At 42.1% G+C, this 20523-nt stretch overlaps 2 protein-coding genes across 2 annotated transcripts; both read left to right on the forward strand.

Annotated features, from left to right (window-relative positions):
* Positions 1–467: 467 nt before the first annotated feature.
* On the forward strand, positions 468–7371 carry LOC108927661 (COP9 signalosome complex subunit 5-like). Its single transcript, XM_018741078.1, has 9 exons — positions 468–615; positions 838–1068; positions 1868–2102; positions 3349–3477; positions 3695–3760; positions 4622–4707; positions 4952–5063; positions 5942–6090; positions 6318–7371. Exons 2-9 carry the CDS (start codon positions 857–859, stop codon positions 6424–6426), a joined length of 1098 nt encoding a protein of 365 aa, XP_018596594.1. The 5' UTR covers positions 468–615; positions 838–856; the 3' UTR covers positions 6427–7371.
* A 4547-nt stretch (positions 7372–11918) lies between these two features.
* ppp1r42 (protein phosphatase 1, regulatory subunit 42) lies at positions 11919–19607 on the forward strand. The gene is made up of 9 exons (XM_018740993.2): positions 11919–12118; positions 13604–13798; positions 13941–14107; positions 14211–14349; positions 15094–15210; positions 16861–16978; positions 17156–17287; positions 17679–17820; positions 19147–19607. Exons 2-9 carry the CDS (start codon positions 13667–13669, stop codon positions 19208–19210), a joined length of 1011 nt encoding a protein of 336 aa, XP_018596509.1. The 5' UTR covers positions 11919–12118; positions 13604–13666; the 3' UTR covers positions 19211–19607.
* Positions 19608–20523: the final 916 nt, after the last annotated feature.

Below are 20523 nucleotides of genomic sequence, written 5' to 3' on the forward strand. Positions count from 1 at the left end.
GTACTGTATTTATGTGTATTTATATACTGATAGACGTGACTAAAAGATCTTTGCAATTTTAATGTATAAAAGCTGCAAAAACAGAGAAAACTGGAAAGGAGGCAATAATTATGTTTTTTTATACCACTGTAGGTGAAAAAGCTAATAAAAATAATAATTACAGCTACTATTAGTGAGTAGCTTGTTGTTGCAAAAATAACATTTAAGTTAACCTTGGGAAAAGCTGTAAGCTAAGGAATAACAAACAAAGCCCACCGCTTTATTTACAGGGTAAAAACACCGAGCGTTAAAAATGTCTCAAACGCTGTTGATCACTTTGGGTAAAAATAAGAGCTAATCCACAAATTCATGTCTTCAAAAGCATTATGACTGTTATGTAAAAAAAAAAAAAGAAATGCTGCTCAAAGGCGAGACATCGGTCATCGTTACACCGAAATGTTACGACGCTGTTTGAGACACGGCGGGAAATTCACGTGGGGCACGTTCGAGGCGCAAGAGGATCGCGGGTGTCATTGCGTCGGATATCCGCCAGGTGCCGCCATTACTCCTTTTTCAATACAATGTAGCCGTTTCATCGAAACGCTACAAATAAAATCACATCACTTGAGAGACGGAGTAAGTAACAGTAACTTCACTGATATTCTTGTGCCCCAGAACATTCGAAAATGATATATATTTTTAAATCTTACTCCGATTGGTCTTGTGCCACACCCCCTGTCCGAGGGTCATATGTGCAGGGGGGAGGGTCGCCGCAGCGCGAGCTGCGCTTGCGAACACGTTCCCGGTGCTGCCAGGTCAGGTGTCCGAGGCGCGTCACCGAGGGCTTTGTTCGAACAGGTGCTTTGCGGCCGCGCACATGGACGAGTTGGCCGAGAGTGTGGTGCCCGAGGGCAGCTCGGGTAGCTGGGAGCGCCCGGACAGCCCGGACAGCCTGGAGGGTCCGGAGAGCCCGGAGAGTTCGAGCACGAGCTCGGCGCACGTGTCCGAAGTGCAGTGCTTTGATGACATATACAGGTATGACAAGAAGCAGCAGCAGGAGATCGTGGCAGCCAAGCCTTGGAGCAAAGAGTGAGTCCATTGCTGAGTCCTCCTCCTTCAACACCCCCATCACCACCGAGACCTCTGCCAAGTCCTCCACCTTCTCCTTCTCTGCCACCATTGACTCTTCTTGCTCCTTCACCACCCTGACCGTCTCCTAGTCCTAGACAACCCCCCTCTAAGCCCTAATGATCCACCTCCTGGTCCTCTGCCACCACAGAGTCTGCTACCTACGTCTCCACCACTGAATGACATGTCCTCCTCAACCACCACTGAGTGCTCCAACCCAAGCTTGTCCTCCTTCTGTGTCTCTTCTCAAGACCTCCATCACCACTGAGTCTTAAAGCTTCTCCTCCATCATGACCAAGTCCTCTACTTTCTCCTCTGCCACCACGGAGTCCTCTTGTTTTTCTACTAGCACTGCGTCTTCTATCTACATCACCACCACCAAGTCTTCCTCCTGTCCTCCACCATGCTGCCCATGGGAGTTAGGGAGCACTAATAAGTAACAAGGTGGCTTGTAGTTGTTTGATAGCAGTTAAGGTCACTTTTTTATGCATGGTTCTTACTCAGCTAGTCAGTGTGCTACACACCCACTTTGATTTTCTCTGTAGTCTTTGTTGGCTTTTGCTGGGTGGTGTAGCAGTTAAGATCATGTACTTGTAATGAGAATGTTGTTGGTTCCACTCCCACTAGCTGCTGTTGTCCTGTTGAGATATGTTCTTACTTTGCAATTACCTTTGACTTAGTGTAAAATAATGGTACTGGATAGACTGATCTTAAAAAGGTCACATTGATTTTAGTTAACGGGCCCTCATTTGCATATCAGCTGGCATTACTTCAAATACTGCAAGATCTCCGCCTTGGCACTGCTGAAGATGGTGATGCATGCCCGGTCAGGCGGAAACCTGGAGGTGATGGGACTGATGCTGGGGAAGGTTGATGGAGCGACAATGATCATCATGGATAGCTTTGCCTTGCCGGTGGAGGGCACAGAGACGCGTGTCAACGCCCAGGCAGCCGCCTACGAGTACATGACGGTCTACATCGAGAATGCCAAACTGGTAGGATATGGTTGGATTTGGTTTTTTCGTGGTTCAGTTAAATGTACTGTGATATGTACCAGGATCTGTTCTGATGTATATGCCTGAGGTGATTGGAGTACCATATGCACATAAACCCATTCCTAAAAATAGTGTCCTGATGAAGGATCGTGGCGGTCTGGAGCTTATCCTGGATGTATAGGGCACTAGGCAAGGTGAAGTTAGTCTATTGCATGTGCATTGGGTTTTCAACTTAAGAGAGTCGTGTGGTCGTCTGTTCGTAATTTGATTTGTTTGTACGTGTAACGATGATGCCACTGTTAATGAAAGCGTAATAATACAGACGTCCCTTCATTTACCCACAGGCTGGGATCTGTTAAAAACCTCAAAGTTATGAGTTTAAAAACTTCTGTAGGATTTCGGTGCATTTTCATCAACTTCTCATCCTCATTGATGGATGGAGTTGCTATGATGCAAAGGAAGTTTCAGCGAAATCTGACAAAGTTCTGTTAGAAATTTACTCTAATTTATTTGTTAGGGAGATTCTGTACAAGTCTAATATATTGTATCTAAAATAAATAAATTGTTTGCTCTAAGAGTTTTTATACATCAATTTTGAGCTACATTAAAATTCAAACTTAAAACAACTGAACCTCCCATCCAGAGCGAACCTTGATTTGCCTCGCATTCTGTGATTTCATAATAGGCTCCCGACCACCGAGACCCTAATTTACACCAGCCGTAAATGATATTGTGACAGCGAAAATTGTCTGAAAAATAGGATTCCACCTCCTTAATTTCTCAGTTAATCTGGTTGACTGATTTAATCAATGTGCGACATTCATCATTATTATACTGACGATCACCAGCATTTTTAAACATCAGCAGGAGCTGTGAACAGTGGAACTGAGTATAATGAAGGTGGTTCCATGCTCTTATTCTGTTTGGTTGCTCTTTATTGCCACCTAAAGGTGGGAACGAGAAACGCACATGGCGTTCCCTAAACTTTGTGAAAATGGACCATTGAGAAAGGCTAAAAATTAATGGAAAAAGCTCAGGTCTTAAACATGTAACTGGAGAGTTTGACACAGTGAATTTTACCCTTAGGTTGTTAACTGTTCATCATATTTAATTAAACTTCAACTATTCCATCCACTAGTATGACTTGATGTTTGCATTTGTGTTTAGATGATGCATATGTGACGCACACTGGTGTGATTCCAGCATCGTTAACAGTGAATGTGACTCTGTGTGGTACCATGACCAGGTCGGCCGGCTGGAGAACGCCATCGGCTGGTACCACAGTCACCCAGGCTACGGCTGCTGGCTCTCAGGCATCGATGTCAGCACTCAGATGCTCAACCAGCAGTTCCAGGAGCCTTTCGTGGCTGTCGTCGTAAGTGTGGCCGCAAGTCCGGAAGCTGTGTGCTCGAGTCGTATGAACACTTTTTGGTTTTTCACTAATGTGAATTTGATCTATCTATCTATCTATCTAGATCCTTTAGTTATGCTTTTTGGACAGACGGTGTCCAGTTTTTTTGATGTTAATCACAATCATTTTCCATGACTGGTTTTGCTCCCAATACTCTGAATTTTGATTTTATGTCTTTTAGATTGACCCATCTCGAACCATATCTGAAGGCAAAGTCAACCTGGGAGCCTTCAGAACATACCCTAAGGTGAAAGTGCATCCCGTTGAAGGAGTTTTTTTTTTTTTTTTTTTTAAACAGGTGGTCCTCGACTTCTGACACATGCTACTTATGATAACCCAGACTTACGACCGCTGTCCCATCAACATTATTATATAACTTTCAAGTCCCAGCATTTGGTCATAATGTCTGATGACAACTGGTCCATCCGCTGAACAACAACTTCCATATTTCTAGTTATCTGGGTCTCAGTCAGTGTTTGGGTGTCTGGTAGCGATTGTGTTTTGTTCACAAAATGTTTAATTTGTGATTTCCTTCAGAGTTTTATATATATATATATATATATATATATATATATATATATATATATATATATTTTTTTTTAAATAGTTACCCTGTGAAAAAGTAAGTGTTGTGGTGGTGCTGGAAAAAAGTGAAAGACAGTACATCTAGAACTGAATAGAGAAAATAATAAAGGAGCCTGAAAATGGAACACTGGGCCATATATCCCATGTTATTGTGACATTAATAATGTTGTGAAATTTGTGGAAAAAAATATAAAAGTCCTGTTGCGCAACGTAGCATCACTGCTTATTTGTTCATATGTCCTTATGGCACATATAGTCAGTATAAAGGGGTGTGCAATTTAGGACAGTCCATTCATGAGGCTGTGGGAGCGGAACCCTGTCTAAGTCGAGGACCCCCTGTGCTGCTTTCGTTAAGCACATTACGGTAAATGACTTACACCTGGTGTGTTACATAATGTACAGTAATATCAGGTAGCTCTCTGTGTCACGGAGTCTTTCGTGTACCAGATTTGAGATGTTTTCATTTAATAAATATTTATACTGCCACATGTTTGAGTCCCATCTACCTTGCAACTTTTCGCAGGGCTTCAAGCCGCCAAGCGACAGGCCCTCTGATTATCAGACCATCCCGCTGAATAAAATAGAAGACTTTGGTGTGCACTGCAAACAGTGAGATATAAGCAGCCCTCACTTTTTTTTCCTTTTTTTACTGTGCTGTAGAGCTATGGGGTAAAACCTCCCTGTGTAGCCCTGACGCTATCTGATCTTTTTTTTTTTTTTTTTTTTTTTAAAAATGCACAAATCAAAGTAAATGTAAAACAATATATAAGCTGAAAATACCTTATCTATTCTGTTAGTTCTGCTCTCCATCCCATTTACACAGAAGGGGGGGAAAATCAGTTTTTGTTCTTAGATACTATGCACTGGAAGTAACATATTTCAAGTCCACCCTGGACCGCAAGTTGCTGGAGCTCCTGAGGAACAAACACTGGATCCACGTTCTCAGCTCGACAAGCCTGCTGACAGTAAGTGAAAACAACATCCATGTCACTCTTACTAGCGTAGTGGTTAAAGCCATCAAACTGCAGTCAGTACATCCAGGGTTCAAATCCCTGCTCCTGCTTTACTACCCTTGAGCAATGAGTGTCCAGGATTGATACAGTAAAAATTACCCTGTTGCATAAATTGCTGAATTGTACATAGTATAAAAATCTGAGTGTTGAACAAAGGTGTCAGAGGCTACATGCTGGTGTGTTTTAAGGTAATTGGGTTACCAGATATATTGAGACCTTTTGGCCCCCATATGAATTGTAGCTCTCAATGTACTTTTAAAGTAAAAGACGCTGTGGATCATTTGCCCTGTAACGTGTAAATCGGTGTCACTGACCCTTCTTGAAGCCTTGCACTTCAGATCTGTTCCCAAAGACCGGAAACAGTCCAAACAGGGTGATCTGCATCTTAGTACATGCAGTATGCTGGTAGCACTTTATCGGCCACAAATCAAGCCATTGCAGAGGTTCTACGATACGAGAGAGATGAAGAGTTGTGGAGACCAGCCACTTTGGTCGGTCTCAGCTTGTACAGAAAATTACGAGTTATTCCCAAAAAAACACAATGGTGTTTATTTTTGGCCACAACTGTCTCTCTGTGTATCTGTATCTCTCTATCCATATGTCTGCCCACATGTCTTTATCTGTCTCTGTATTTCTGTATGTACCTAACCTTGATTGTGAGCTGTATGGGCTTTCACGGAACGTTCCACAAGGCTTCGGCAAACACGCAGGAGCCAAACAAGGAGCCTTTCTGCTTTCTTGTGTGAGAAATGGTGCAGGAGAAGGGCCTGGAGGGTTATGATGCTGCCTAACACAAGGAGCTGCTGATATTCTCTTCTACACCCCCCCAGAATTTAGAATACACGACGGGGCAGGTGCTGGACCTGTCTGAGAAGCTGGAGCAGTCCGAGTCGCAGCTGGGAAGAGGCTCCGTCGTGCCGAGTGCGGATCCCAGGGACCGCAAGACCGACGACAAACTGGCCAAGGCGACGCGGGAGAGGTACCGTTTATACAGCATCTACACTCCCCTGTACCTGAATAGTTAATCTGCAATGGGTCTTCATACATTTATCATGTAGAACAAATAATTTTGCAGGACACCTCTGTTGCAGTAAATGGGAGCTCAGTGAGTGAAATAGTTGACAGGATCAGTTGTCTTGTTTTGGCTGAAATTAAACTTTTTTTCTCTCTCTTCCCCCCCCCTCCCCTCTGGATTTTAAATTTCAGCTGCAAGACCACTATAGAAGTCATCAACGGCTTAATGTCCCAAGTGATCAAAGATAATCTCTTCAATCAAGTGTACGTGCGTCCCGAAAAGCCAGGAGGAAAACCATAGCTCCCTGCAGATGTGAACACTGACATCCCGATGGCAGTAAAAGGGTGGAAATTATTCACTTCAGTCTTAAACGCACAATTAAACAGTACAAGTACTACCCTAGGTGTGTGTTTTGTGTAATTCTTTCTCAGGCCAGTCACAGGTCGAAGACTAAAATGTTTGGTGCAATAAAAGGTCTGACAGAATTCGGTTACCTTGCAAAAGTTAACTGTTTACTCTGTGGTCTTATTCGCATTGAAATCATCAATTCCAATTATTTCAGTACTCGGCATCGCAAACTTTGTTTTATTTTTTCCTTTTCTCCCCTTTGTTTGCTTCATTTAAAGCACCAATGCCTACAATTTTTTTGAAGTTTGTGTTCTCGTTTAGTGTGTGCCTTATTCAAATAATATGTGAAGTATTTTGTATGCTTTAGAGGTGGTGCTGCTCTGTGATATTTCCATTGCATTTAATTATTTGGCTATGTCTGGACTACACACACTACTGTGTGACCTAGTGTAACACTCTAAGAAAGTCATGACTGAGTCTTTCATCACGCACCACAATGCAACTGGCAGCTTGTCGGCTGGGTTCTAGCCCATTGTGGTATTACATAATGGAAGAGTAAACAGTCATGGTCTCATATGGTAAATCCTACCTGGCACATGTGTAACCTGTCACCCATGAACACTCTAGCAGGTTCTCTCTGTGCCTTACACAGTTGTTCGGGGCCCTACGGCTAGAAGGTTTGAAGTGATGCGTCGCAGAAGCTGGAGCAGATAGACTGGGATCCATTCAGGCAGCAGTTCTGTTCTGTATCGCTGTGGACCCTCAGACAGCATGTTTGTTCTGAAACACACAGGGTGTTGCGCCTGGAGGGTGGAGGAGAGGAAGCGAACATTTTCATGGTTCTCTTGTTTCACTGATCAATTAGCAGATTTATTTTGTTTTTGGGGCAGCAGGATCAGGAATGAACACCTGTGCTTCCTTTGAAATTATGTTTGCTGTCTTCTAATTTTCTTTGAATAAACTGCAAAGTACCTAATGGAGCTGTGGATCTGTTGGCACACAGGACCAATACACTTAAAAGTATTGAAGAAAGCTTAAAGAGAAAACAATGTTAGAATTAGTGTAACTCCATAAATCTCAGTAAGTACTGTCAGTTTTTTTACATTTATTCATTTAGCTGATGCTTTTCTTCAAAGTTACAATGTTAATCTACCAACAATTACCCATTTATACAGCTGGGTAATTTTTTATACTGGCACAGTTTCAGGGTAAGTGCCGCACTCAAGGGGGGGATTCAAACCTACAACCAAGAGCAGCAGCTCGACCCCTGCACTACCAGGGTATCACAGGCAGAGGTGGGATTCAAACCTCTGATCTTATGCTACTAGCTGCCAAATACCAGCTTCCAAATAAATTCTTATACCAAATAAAAATCATTACATGACTGTCAATAGCCTTTTGGGACTAACCACCAGACTCTGATTTGAATAAATGGCTTAAAGTATAAAAAGAAACGCTGATAAAATCAAAGGTTTACCCAATGATAAAGTGAAACAATACTTTGTATACCTGAGTGAACATTTACACACACATCATCTGAAACCACTTGTCCCATATGGGGTTGCAAGGAGCCAGAGTGTAACCCAGCAACACACGGCAAAGGGCTGGAGGGGGAGGGGACACACCCAGGACGGGATGCCAGTCCATCACAAGGCACCCCAAGTGGGACTCAAACCCCAAACCCACCAGAGAGCAGGACCCGGTCCAACCCACTGCACCACTTCACCACCGCACCCCCTGTGAACAGTTACATGATTTGCAAATTTATGACAGCGTTTCCCGTTACCACAGTCATCACTCTTAATGAAGTACAAGTCCAGAGTAATTTAAGAGAATTGAAAAGAAGCTGCATTAGAGTGATAAATAAGTACTTGTTGCTCAGATGAAGAAGTGCTGGGACCAGAGTAGAGCGATGAGTCGCACTGTAGGTTGTGGGACAAAGGGTTATCCGTCAAAAAGCTCCTGGCAGACTCTTGGCGGACAAACAAATGAGCTGTTAACTTTGGCTTCCAAAACAGCCATGGTAGTGACTGGCTGACAAATGTTCTGCAGCCTTGAGAGAATAAAAATTTAAAAAGGAGTTTTAAAAAGTGTTTTTGTAATATTTTCCTCTCCGCTACACTCATGGAATATGTAAGTGGAGTCCAGTCGCTCTGATTGTGTCACTATGTCTGAGTTGCAAAGAAGGACCTGCACTGTTCAGGTCCTTTTAAAATCACAAAAGCATTAAGCCTAATAAATAAATGTCATTTTCACATCCCAGCATCAATTTATTGATCAAAGGTTTGACACTGTCTGGTATTTTTGTCAACTGTCTGAAATTTTGAGCTCAAATGTCACAAATGAATATCTCTGTTGTCCTTCATGGGTTATATATGTTTTGTTTGTTTCTATGGGTAAATGCACAATTTAGTGAATGTGAGAACCATGTAAGTGCCATGGTAAAAATGTTGTCAGATTTAATGTATTTAAAGTAATATGTGGAATTCGTGGAGGACAAGGAATTTTCTTGGTATAATAAAGCCACTATTTCTATTCAGATCCAGAAAACAATGTCACATCTCAGTCCTAGGTATAATTTATATGAGATAAGAATAAGTGCAACAATAAATTTAAACAGATTGATCAAAAATGCCATGAATAAAATTCTTTCTTCTTTTTTTCATTATGACATCCAAATGTTTATACTGCAATTTCTTGTCAATTCAAATTCAGTTTCCCAAGTAGATACATTTGCTTCTGGTATTTTTTTTTTTCTTAATTGTTGATGTGGGAAGTAATAACTGAAGAATAAACTATGGAAAATCAAAACCTCATGAATCCACTTTGCTAGGAATCACAGGAGTGTTAAATACATACAGTACATGTTTTTCTTTTACATTTTAATCTTTTTCATAATTTGATTTTTTTTTTGGTTTAAATAAGTTTCTCCATTATTTTCGGTAATTAAAATCTTTATTCAATAAATAAATTTAATCCTAAAAATGGCCATGCCAATAATAAAATCTAAGATAAAACAATAAAAATCAATAAGACCAGCTAATATGAAGACCGCGTGGCAGAACCTTTAAAACACTAAAAATATACCGAAAAGGCTTAAAACCATACATAATAAATAATTAAAAGGAGACTTACCCGGTAACATTCACTGCTCAAGAGGGGCAGTCCCCTGGCCTGTACCCAGGGTGTTACCATACACCTTACCTACTGTTTTTGGGTGCTTCCCTTTTCACAACACATCTCCCCTATTAATGTTTTAGTGGGATAGGTGAATGATGAAATACATATGCAGAATTAGAAAACGACATGCACCCACACAACAAAGTAATCTACACCACACTAAAATAAACATGATAAATACACACGCACATTTTCAGAACCGCTTGTCCCATACGGGGTCGCGGGGAACCGGAGCCTAACCCGGCAACACAGGGCGTAAGGCTGGAGGGGGAGGGGACACACCCAGGACGGGACGCCAGTCCGTCACAAGGCACCCCAAGCGGGACTCGAACCCCAGACCCACTGGAGAGGAGGACTGTGGGCCAACCCACTGCGCCACCGCACCCCCACATGATAAATAAATAACAATAAATAAATGATTAATACAAACACACCACACACGTAGTCATTTATAAGTGACTACTTAAAAGTGCAATAAGTGCAATTTTTTAAATTGTGCAAATTAAGTAAAATGTGCCATTAAAAACCCTACACCTAACATAAAATACATAACACACCACAAAACACAACACATACATTCACCAAAAATAGGGGTTGCGGTGTTTTGTAAGTGCAAAAGGATGTGTGTTACGCCAGGATGCAGGATCTGCCACAAACCTGTGGGGTCACATCCAAAAGAGGCCCTTCCACCTCTCTTTGGCTTCTGAGTAACCCCACTGAGTGACTATATTTAATCTCATTGTACTGGCGTCGAATCCAGGGTGCGCCCCCCTCTGCCTTGTGCCCAGTGATTGCAGGATAGGCTCCGGACCACCACGACCCTGACCGGCTCCAGCGATTACTAAAAATGGATGCATGGATGAAAGAAACATGATTGTTCAAAATGAGCAAACCTTCATAGCAGTATTTTCAAAATATACAGAGATGTGTTAAAACTCCCTCTCTCTTCTAAAAAGGCTATAAAATGTATGTTTACATTTGGATTAAAGCGTGTGTTTTTTTTAAGTCTCCTTTCTATTGCAGGAATAATCCATGTGTGCTGTGAAAAAAACAGTGTAATTCATCTGCTGTTTCCTCTGCCAGTCCTGCCGTATTTATTCTAGATCCTGTTACCTTCGGGCCTCCGCGGAGCTCAAGGGACGTTGCAGCAGGAGAAAGGAAATTCATTTTATGTGCTTCGACTTCAGGCCTTCCCAGTTACAGCCCATCTTTAACTGGCCTCTTTCCCGTCGACCTTTCTGCGATACCTGGAAACACAGTATTTCTGTCATTTTGCGCAGTCTGGTGAAGGCTTGAGGAAAAAAAGGCGGCGCGTTGCGGAGAAACACCGGCTGTCACTAAAGGGTGGGGGCTTTACTCTCAGTGTACCGTGTTTTTACCGCTTTGCGGAAACCTGCAGCGTCCCCGGACAACATGCATTACTGTGCGGAATTATATTGACATTTATTCTTTTGGGAGGAAGTGACGTGTGGAAAATACGATTTGTACATTACATTAGTAGAAAGAGAGACATAGGTGCAAACATGATTCTTAAGTTAGTTTCTTTCCACTTTATGCACCGATTTTCATGGTGCATAAAACTCAGCAGATGATTCCTGATCACCTTCCTACAATATATTTACAGTATATATACCACCACAGGGAAATAACATTCTCAGTCCAAGGATGACATTTTTTTCCCCAAAACCTGCACTTCTAACTGGCCTTCCTAAGCACCTTAATGCCCCCAAGCTCTTGCTCTACACCCTGGCAAACAGTCGCCCCTTAGTTTCGCTATAAACTGCCCTAATGGTTGAACCCTCTATTTAAAATTTACCCACAATTCAACTATTGCCAATAAATACATTTTCCCGCCTAAACATCAGTAATGCGGATCGTTACTATATATATTTATTTTAAAAGGTACGCAAACATGATTTACGCACAAATTATTTATTGTTCTCATCATGATAATGCGCTTTAACGGAGGGTTAAAGAGCGAAGGCAGTCGAGTCCGTACATGATCATGTACGTTGTTTGTCCGTCACTCGGCGTGTTTGAGGAACGCAGCTGCCCACGCACACGGGGCACATTTTGCTCATTTACAGACAAAAACTTGTGCCCACCAACACACAGCTTAAATCTCGCACGAAAGGGGCCTATAAAGGACTGCTATTTGTGCCTCGTGACTCGCCAGCGCTCATTTCCACGACACCGAACGTTCCCACTTCCGGGAATTTTTCCCGCCTTTTTTCACGCGACAACTCGCCGCACAGACGCAGGCCGGACGCGTCACCCCTCCCTCGGCGGCGGGGCGCGCGCACGCCCGCTTTCCGTTTCCATGACGACGGCGCGACGGCGTCCCAAACAGGGAAGCAGACGTGAGAGGAGCGGCGATCGCCGAAGCGGCCCGTGTGTTTCGCTCGCTTCTCGGCTCGCGCCCGACTGCAGGGAGCGAACGGCGAGTTTGGCGGAGCGCTGACAGGTACCGCAAGGACCCGTATGTTCATGTCGAGACTCTGCTTCCGGTGCGACTGGATGTTCTATATAGTCGCGCGGTGCGAGTCTTCCCCCCCCTCCTCCTTAATTTCTCATCGCTTTCTGACATCACCGAATATATATATATTACTCGAAAGTTAGTTCTGCAGCTCTTTAGGGAAAAAGACCTCGTGTCCTCGTGAGACGACACGTGTACAGCGATGAGTGCTGCATAACAGGGTACACAACATGGTACATTACTGTATCAACGAGGCCCTCAGCGGACACTTAAGTTTCATCCCAGGCGGCTGAACTGAAGTGTCTGAAGGGACAGCTGGTAGCGCAGTGGGTCGAGCTGCTGCTTTTGGACCCAGAGGTTGTAGGTTTGAATCCCACCTTAAGCAAGGTACTTACCATAAATTGCTCCTGTAAAATTCCCCAGCTGTGTAAATCATGGGTAAATAATTGTAATATCATCATTGTAAGTTGCTTTGGAGGGAACTGTCAGCTAAATTAATATTCAACTCTATCTATTATATAAGGTGTGGTATTCTGACAGCGCAAGTGCTGTGATCAAGGGCACCGCAGGCAGGAGTGGGGCTCAAAACAACAACCTTCAGACACAGCTGCCCGGGAAAGAAACTTTGCCAAAGAACTCAGTTAAAAAACAGTTTGACTCCATACTTATAAAATACAACTCTCAGAATAGGGGAAATAAGATATTATTATTAACCATTTAATGTGAGATTGTCAGTGAAAGCAGGGCAAAAACTGATTCCCTAACCTCAACAGGTCGACATTAAACTCCGACTGCTGTCATTGCTTAGAAAAATGTCGACCCTTTATCAACACACTACTTATAAAATGCATGTAAATGTAAGTCATGTCTGTTACACATGACACACCACAGTCTGATGATACACGGCTGCTGGCGATTCACAGCAAAAGTGGTTTTAGGGAGTGAAAGCTGGAACATTAAATGTAAAAAATTCAGAAATAATAGCAGTAAACTGACAGAAATGAAAGTGAGTAGGAGCACATTTTTCCTTAATGTGTAACTGAGAAAAGGAAAATGTATTAATGCCAAAAACTACCTGAAAGGCACACATTCTACAGAAATGTACTACAGTAACAGAATAAATGTAACTTGTTACCACCCACCACTGTATTACACCTAAAGCTAAATAGCTCAACTGTTCTACCTTTTACTTTTTGACTGTTAATAAGAATAACTTCTGCAGATAGTTTTTTGTAATGTGGTTTCTTGTTAAACCAAACCCTCTGTTTGCCTCATTTAGATCAAATTAGTAGAACCTGGATTTGGCTTTTCGACCAAAAGGAAATAGGCATTTCTGTAACCGCATCATGTTACGTTTAAATATAATTTACTGTGAAATCCTGCTCCTCTGTTTTGAAGTGTTGCAGGGAGGGATGGGAGGTTTTCTAAACAGCTTCACGGGTTATGCAAACTCACTCTCTCTGTTTTTACCAGCCAGCTGCGGTTATTCCGTCCTGGAGAGCGTTGCTGTAAAGGACTGGTCTGGGAGAAGCAGTCATGGTCCGTCTCAACGTGGATTTGATTGCCCAGTCTGCAGCGTGCTTGAAAAACAAAAGACACGAGTCCCTTGTGCAGTATTTAAAGAAACTCACACATCTCAATTTTTCCAACAAAAAAATTGAGGATATTGTAAGTATCTTATTTTCTTCTTTTAAAAGTCATAAAGGAAGAAAAATTGTGGAGAGCATATTCTTTAGTCATTATCTGGATATTTTTGAAGTCCTTATTAAGACTGTGGCATGTTTTTTTTTTTTTTTTTTTTTGTCCACAGGAAGATCTGTCAGTGTGTAAAAACCTTACAGTCCTTTACCTGTATGACAATCAAATAACGCAGATCTGCAACCTGGACTTTGCCTCCAACCTGACGCACCTGTACATGCAGAACAACAGTATCACACACATCGAGAACCTGTCATCCCTGCGAAAGCTGTCCAAGCTGTGAGTAACGCCTAACGTGGGCAAAGGCACGGGGACGAGTGTGACTCTGCTGAGGCTGCTGGGGTGGGCGAGTCTCACAGAGAACCTGTACCCTGTGCTCCAGGTTCCTGGGGGGCAACAGCATCATGGTGGTGGAGGGACTGGAGCAGCTGGGGGAGCTGAAGGAGCTGCACGTGGAAGGCCAGAGGTTGCCTCTGGGAGAGAAGCTCCTCTTTGACCCTCGAACCCTGGTCTCTCTCTCTGTAAGGCTCTACCTCCAGCCAACGTGGTGGAGATGGAAATGAAAATAGAGTTATGTGCTACTCGTTCTTGAAGATGCTGCGGGAAAAGTTATACACTCTACAAAAAGGGTGATAACAGAATAATTCGCCATGATTTTCTTTAACTCATTTTTGAATTTATCTGTATAATGATTATAACATTGAGTCCTGCTGGACCACCACGCTGTAGTAAGTAGTAGTATCCCTTGAAGAGCTGCTTAGGATATTATTAATAATTCTTTATTACACACTCTGTTTCGTCCTGCATGGTTTATATATTTTCAGTGTAGTGATTTCACACATTAAAATAAGTTTGTATAATTAGCTGGTTACTGTACTGAAGGAAGCAGAGCTAAATGACGGCTCTGTTAGCGCTCACACATGACAGTGATATATGAAGGAAAAAGTGCCCTGTTGGTTGTTTGTATCTTAAGCCAAAAGTAAACAAACTGCAATTTTGCTAAATTTGTTTACTTGGATAATTGAAGCAATTTACTGGTAGACATGTAAATGGCTCCTAGTGTTCGCAGTTAAAATTTCAGCGTGAATGAACACAATACAATTTAACCTCTGTCCTCGTTGTATGATTTGTCTGCGCATTTACGTAGATTAATTTTTAGTGTGCAGATTAAAAATATAAAGTGTCGCACTTGTTTTAAAACTCAAGCATTTACTGTCTATATGCGCACCTTTATAACTTGCCCACCTGACATCACTCTCTTTCAGGAATCATTAAGCGTTTTAAACATCAGCAACAACAATATTGATGAAATAGGGGACCTTATGGTACTTAAGAATCTGAAACAGTTTTTTGCTGCAGATAACCAGCTTCATGACATGAAGGTAACGTAAAACTCCTCTTAACTCCTGTAAATAAGTGGCGGAAAGTTTATTTGTCCGATAACTGACCCAGGATGAACCTCTGTGAATACAGTGTGTTTGAAATGCCAGTGTTAGTTTTGCAAGCTCACGGATGCACACACAGATCACTTTTGGGATACAATATGAATAGTATGGAACGGGGGGGTGTTTAGGAAACAAGACGTGCTCTCGTGTGCAGTGAGGTGCTACGAGAATCAGGCTCCTGGAAAACCGATCTCTGCCCGGGCTGCACAGAGTCGGACTGTTCTGTGCTCGTACAGGGTCCGAGTTGTTTGGCAAATCGGCACAGGAATCCTTAGGGGGGGCCGTCAACTGATAGCTCAGAGTTTTTATCCTTCAAAACCATGCATTTAAACAACAAAAACAGGAAATTTTTACATTTAACTTAAAAATGGCTAACAAATAATTATGATATTGAAAAAAGATGTGCCCTACTTATCCAGTGAAGGGCTTAGATGCTCAGAACCCCCGGTATATATGAAGACTAAAGCAAAGATTGGAGAGCGTGTGAAAGCTTACCGAAATAGTTATATTCCTTGTAATTCGACGGATGCGTTTCGGCAGGATGCCTTCATCAGCGTTGCACTGTTTTGGTAAGCTCACGTGCACTCTCCCAGCTTTCCTTTAGTTTTAAGTAATAATTCTTAGGATTTTCTAATTACAAATCTGTGCTTTACATGCTGGCAGTCCAGTTTTTCTCCAGACCATAAAGATCAGTCCCTCTTTTTTCTGCAATTTAGCCACAGTCCAGACAAAGAGTTATGGATTTTTCAAACAGATTACGACAGATAGTGAAGAGAGTGACAGATGGCTGTTTGTAGAAGTGGATAAAGTCGAACACACTCTGACCGGGTCACTTGTGGGTCTGGGACAGAGTCCTTTGGGCGCCATCCAGCCACTGTGAGGAGAATGCAGAGCCCCTTGTGCGAGTGACAGCCCTGACATGGTCATCTGTCACAGTTTTTGTCAGTTTTAGTTTTGCGGCCCAGTTGACTAAATGGCATAAAGTGATGAACAATGTATGTCCAGGGCATCATCGTATTTCCGCCATGGATTAATAAGCCTTTAGGAAATATGCTTGCAGACTGGCATGCTGGAAAGTTATGTGTCATGTCATACTGGGGACAGCATCTATTAATAATAGTCGTTCTGCACACATTCCTCTTATTTCTACATTGTAATGTCTAAACAGGTATTGACATCTTTCCAAATATTTTTCCGTGTTTGGGATTTGCAGACGCATCATTTCTAATGCGAAGATGGTGTGACAGAAACGACACATCAACATAGATCTCCAAGCTTTTGTTTCTAGGCAATACAGAATGCATTCACGGGGAGGGGGTTAAAGCACTTAAGTTCATTTTCTTGAAATTTGCTGACTTTTTTGGATGCGGTTACTTGGTGTCTAAAGTCACCTGCATGTTTGTCAAAATTAACGCCATCTAGTCATATTTCCAGCACATAATAATAGCAACGCACAATTACAACTGCATTGCATCTCAACATTATTGAAATAGTGACGGAGATTTGTTGGCAATTGAGGATATTGCTGTTTATTTTATATTTGTGCAGTGTGTCGGGAGGTATAATGTGTCTCTCTTTTCCTGGCAGGAATTAGAAGTGGTTTTCGGCCACTGGCCAGAGCTGAGTCGCATGGATCTGAGTGGAAATCCTGTCTGTCATAAGTCCAAGTACAGGGATAGACTGATAACTGTGTGCAGGAAACTGGGTGAGAAAATGACTCTCAGAATCGTCGAAATTCGCTCTTCGTTCTCGTCTACTGTTACATCAAGTCAAGGGAAAACATACTTCTCATGACCTTCCTCAGCAAAGCACCACTGATGCCTTTAAGCAAAGACACAGTAAAAATTGTCACGGTTGCTTCTGTCTGGATGTTGTGTTGCAGAGGAGCTTGACGGCAAAGAAATTAACGAAATGTTCAGACAGTTTCTGATTAACTGGAAGGCTTCAAGAGACGCCAAGAAGAAAGTCAAAGATGAGAAGATGACGACTGGACAGGCAGGCGAGCAGATCTGTCGTAAGGACTCCTTTCATACTGGGTCAACAGGACTCAAACGCAGCAGTTATGATGCAAAAAAGAGCTGCGTTGTTTATTAAAAGTGCCTTTGCTATCTTTGCGATTCCACGTGCTTCTAATATACACACGTTCTTCACCTGTTAATATAGAGAAAAATACTTTTTACTCGTGTCAGCTTAGGTTTCACACTTGTTTTATCGGAGCCTTCCAAATTAATGTCTAATTTGTTAATATTGAAATATTTTTGGTTTTTTACTCCTATGTCAGCTTAGTTTTTTAAATCATTGATAATTGCTCTTGAACTTATAATTAATTCTAGTGCTGTTCAGCTGCCTCCAGTGACACGGAAGCCTCGCGGAGTGCGTGACTCTCCCTCGCCTTTTCCCTTCAGCTGAGCTCGTAGCAGAACATCACCTTCCCCCGGACGCCTGCATCTTCTCCGCCTTGCTGAGCAGGAGCAAACAGCTCAAGAGCAGAACGCCAGACGGTGCCGTGAGGACTGAGAGTTTGCAAACGGATGGCAGGTTGGGGAGGTAGGACTGTATTACACTTCTGCTTTATCTTTCGCTTTTTATCCACATTTGTTCAAAGTGCACCTAGCCTAATATATAGCATATTGATAACATGCTGTATTATATTTGTCAAATTCTATAAATGGTATATTTTAATTAGTAATTCTACATAATTAGTCAGCAGTAAGAAATAAGCCAAAGATTTCTCCAGTCAGTCAAGGGATAATTTGTGCATAATTCATTTTTCATTTTAACAAAAGGAAGGAAAAATATTTAATTGGTGCAAGTGATTTTTTTTTAACCATAAATGCATTTCACTTAACTGCTTTTTCCCATCTTTCGACATGCTTGACGGATGGTCTAGTATTTGTCAAAATGTTTCACATCGACAGTGTTTCCTTTCCCTTCCCATACAAATAAACGTAAATGTCTTCGCTGCTCTTTGCTCACCTCTGCTTCCTAATTTGTACTCTCGAGTTGTCAGACCTCTGCTGTGATTTACCCTCTTCAAAGAATTAAATGTGTGCACCTACAGGATGCTGGTACTTTAGGGTGGTGTGTTACTGTGTTTACCCATCATAGCAAAAAAGTGTCGAGCTACTGAGAGAACCTGTTGCCTTTTATATGTGGGCGACTCAGTCTATGGACTGGTACCTTAAGATTTGCAAAACTTGCAGGTTGACACATCTGATGAGGTGAAGGTGGGTAGCGCTGGTGTCGCGATGCTCCTGCGTAGATGTGTGAATTGACTGTCGGGAGTTCAGTGCACTGTATCTAACACTGTAAGTCACCTTGGATAAAAGGTTCAGCAAAATATTGGTTGATCGTTGAACATGATTTGGAGGAAAGCAGCTGCTAAATGGAAAAAATAAAAGTTAATATATCCAATAAAGCTTAAAAAGCTTAGGAAATGGCAAAAGAATGCGTTTTCAAGTGAACCGCAGTTACACAGTTGTGATAATTTGCTAAAGCCATGGAAATAACAAAAAAGCTTTGCCTCCAGAGCCCACTGATGCACAGTTGCCCTCCAGATGCACACTTAGGAAAATACTCACGGGCGTATTTTGCCATAGTCATCTTTTTTTTTTTTAAACTGTCTACTGCATCAACTATGATCCCTGATAGTTAAAATGAGGAAAAAAAAGGGGGGGGGGGGGGAGAATCACAATGCATTTCTAGCAATCATGGCTCACATATTGTCAGGTTCATTTAGCTGAAGCTCTTCTCCAAAGTGACTTAAGGGTTCTATAGCTAGAGGGGGATTCGAACCTGCAACCTTTGGGGGTCTAAAGGCAGCAGCTGTAACCACTGCACTAAACCTGTGTTCTGTGTCCTCTCTACACACAGACAGCTGAGCGGGGAAGTCGCGGGGGGCCCCGATCCTCGAGACCTCCGTGGTACGAGCGTTTGACAGCAGTCACACTGCCACCACCATCACCCCGTCGCCTCTGATGCGCTGTCGCGCTGTTGCCATGGCGACCGGAGCCCCGCGCGCTATAGGAGCCTCCCCACGTGCACCCACAAAACCTGAAATACTGTAACATTATTTATATGATTTGGATATATATGCTCTTTGTTATATGTTTATGTGTTATATGTTACATATTTCAGACGAAACGTTATTTATGATTAATAGATATTAATATAGATATTAATTAATAAATAATGCAGTATTCCTCCGATGCGAAACGGCCCATCTGGCCGCTTCAGGGTTTTCGCTTTGTGTTACAAAATAAGTCGAGTTTAACGAGCGTTCTTCCAAACATCTGTAACTTTTTAAAATGAAAACCCATAGTGATGCTTTACAAGGTGTATTTTGTGTGATTTTTCAAGGTTTTAACAGTGTGAATAAAGCTGGAGATGAAAAGCTCTCTGAGGTTCACAGCTGGTTTCTGTCTGATTATATGGCTCATTTATTGACTTATTAATTATTCTTATTATGTACAGTAAATGTGGAAATTATTCAGTTGCTGCTATTTGTTATTACATTTGAATATTATCATAATTGAGCTACCTTGGCTGAATGATTGTATGTTGAAAATAGCAAAATAAGAGTAAATCGGCTTAAAAAAAGGAGATTAAAAAAGAAGATATGAATCGACTGTAATATCATTCTGTTGTATAAAACAAAGCAACAAAACAGTTTTTTTTTTTTTGCAAAATTGCACACTGCAGTGAATTTAGTTGAAGTTATATGCACACATTTAACATTTAGCGAAATTGTGCTTCCTAAAATTGTTATATTTTGCGCATTTCCCTGCTTACATGTTTTTATTACAATCATAATCTGATTTAACTTGATAAAAAGATTTAGGAGCATTAAAAATTATAAAACAATACTATAGCGGGGCCAACGGGTACTGTCCTGGTCAGGGCTGTTCTCTGGCAACATGAAGTTTCTTGGTTCGAATCCCACGCCTGCTGTAGTACCCTGTGTCAAGTCAATGCGGTACAAAGAGGTAAATCTTAGTAAAGCTGACGAACACTGAAAGCTGCACTAGAAAAAAGGGGTTCGCTTATTAAATAACACCGTAGTGGTAGAACTTTCAACGAGTTACGTTGTTCCTTTCCGCGCGCGCTCACAAACATCTCCTTGAAGCTGCAATGTAAGGGATCCCATTAACCCGTTCGTGACCGCTTACCCCCCACGACGGACGCTGAGCTTTTCCGGGCATTATAAATGGCCCAGTGTGTCCCAGCAGGCCGTGGGCTCCCCGCGCGCCT

Source organism: Scleropages formosus, chromosome 19, assembly GCF_900964775.1.
Source record: "Scleropages formosus chromosome 19, fSclFor1.1, whole genome shotgun sequence".
Classification (NCBI taxonomy): Eukaryota; Metazoa; Chordata; class Actinopteri; order Osteoglossiformes; family Osteoglossidae; genus Scleropages; species Scleropages formosus.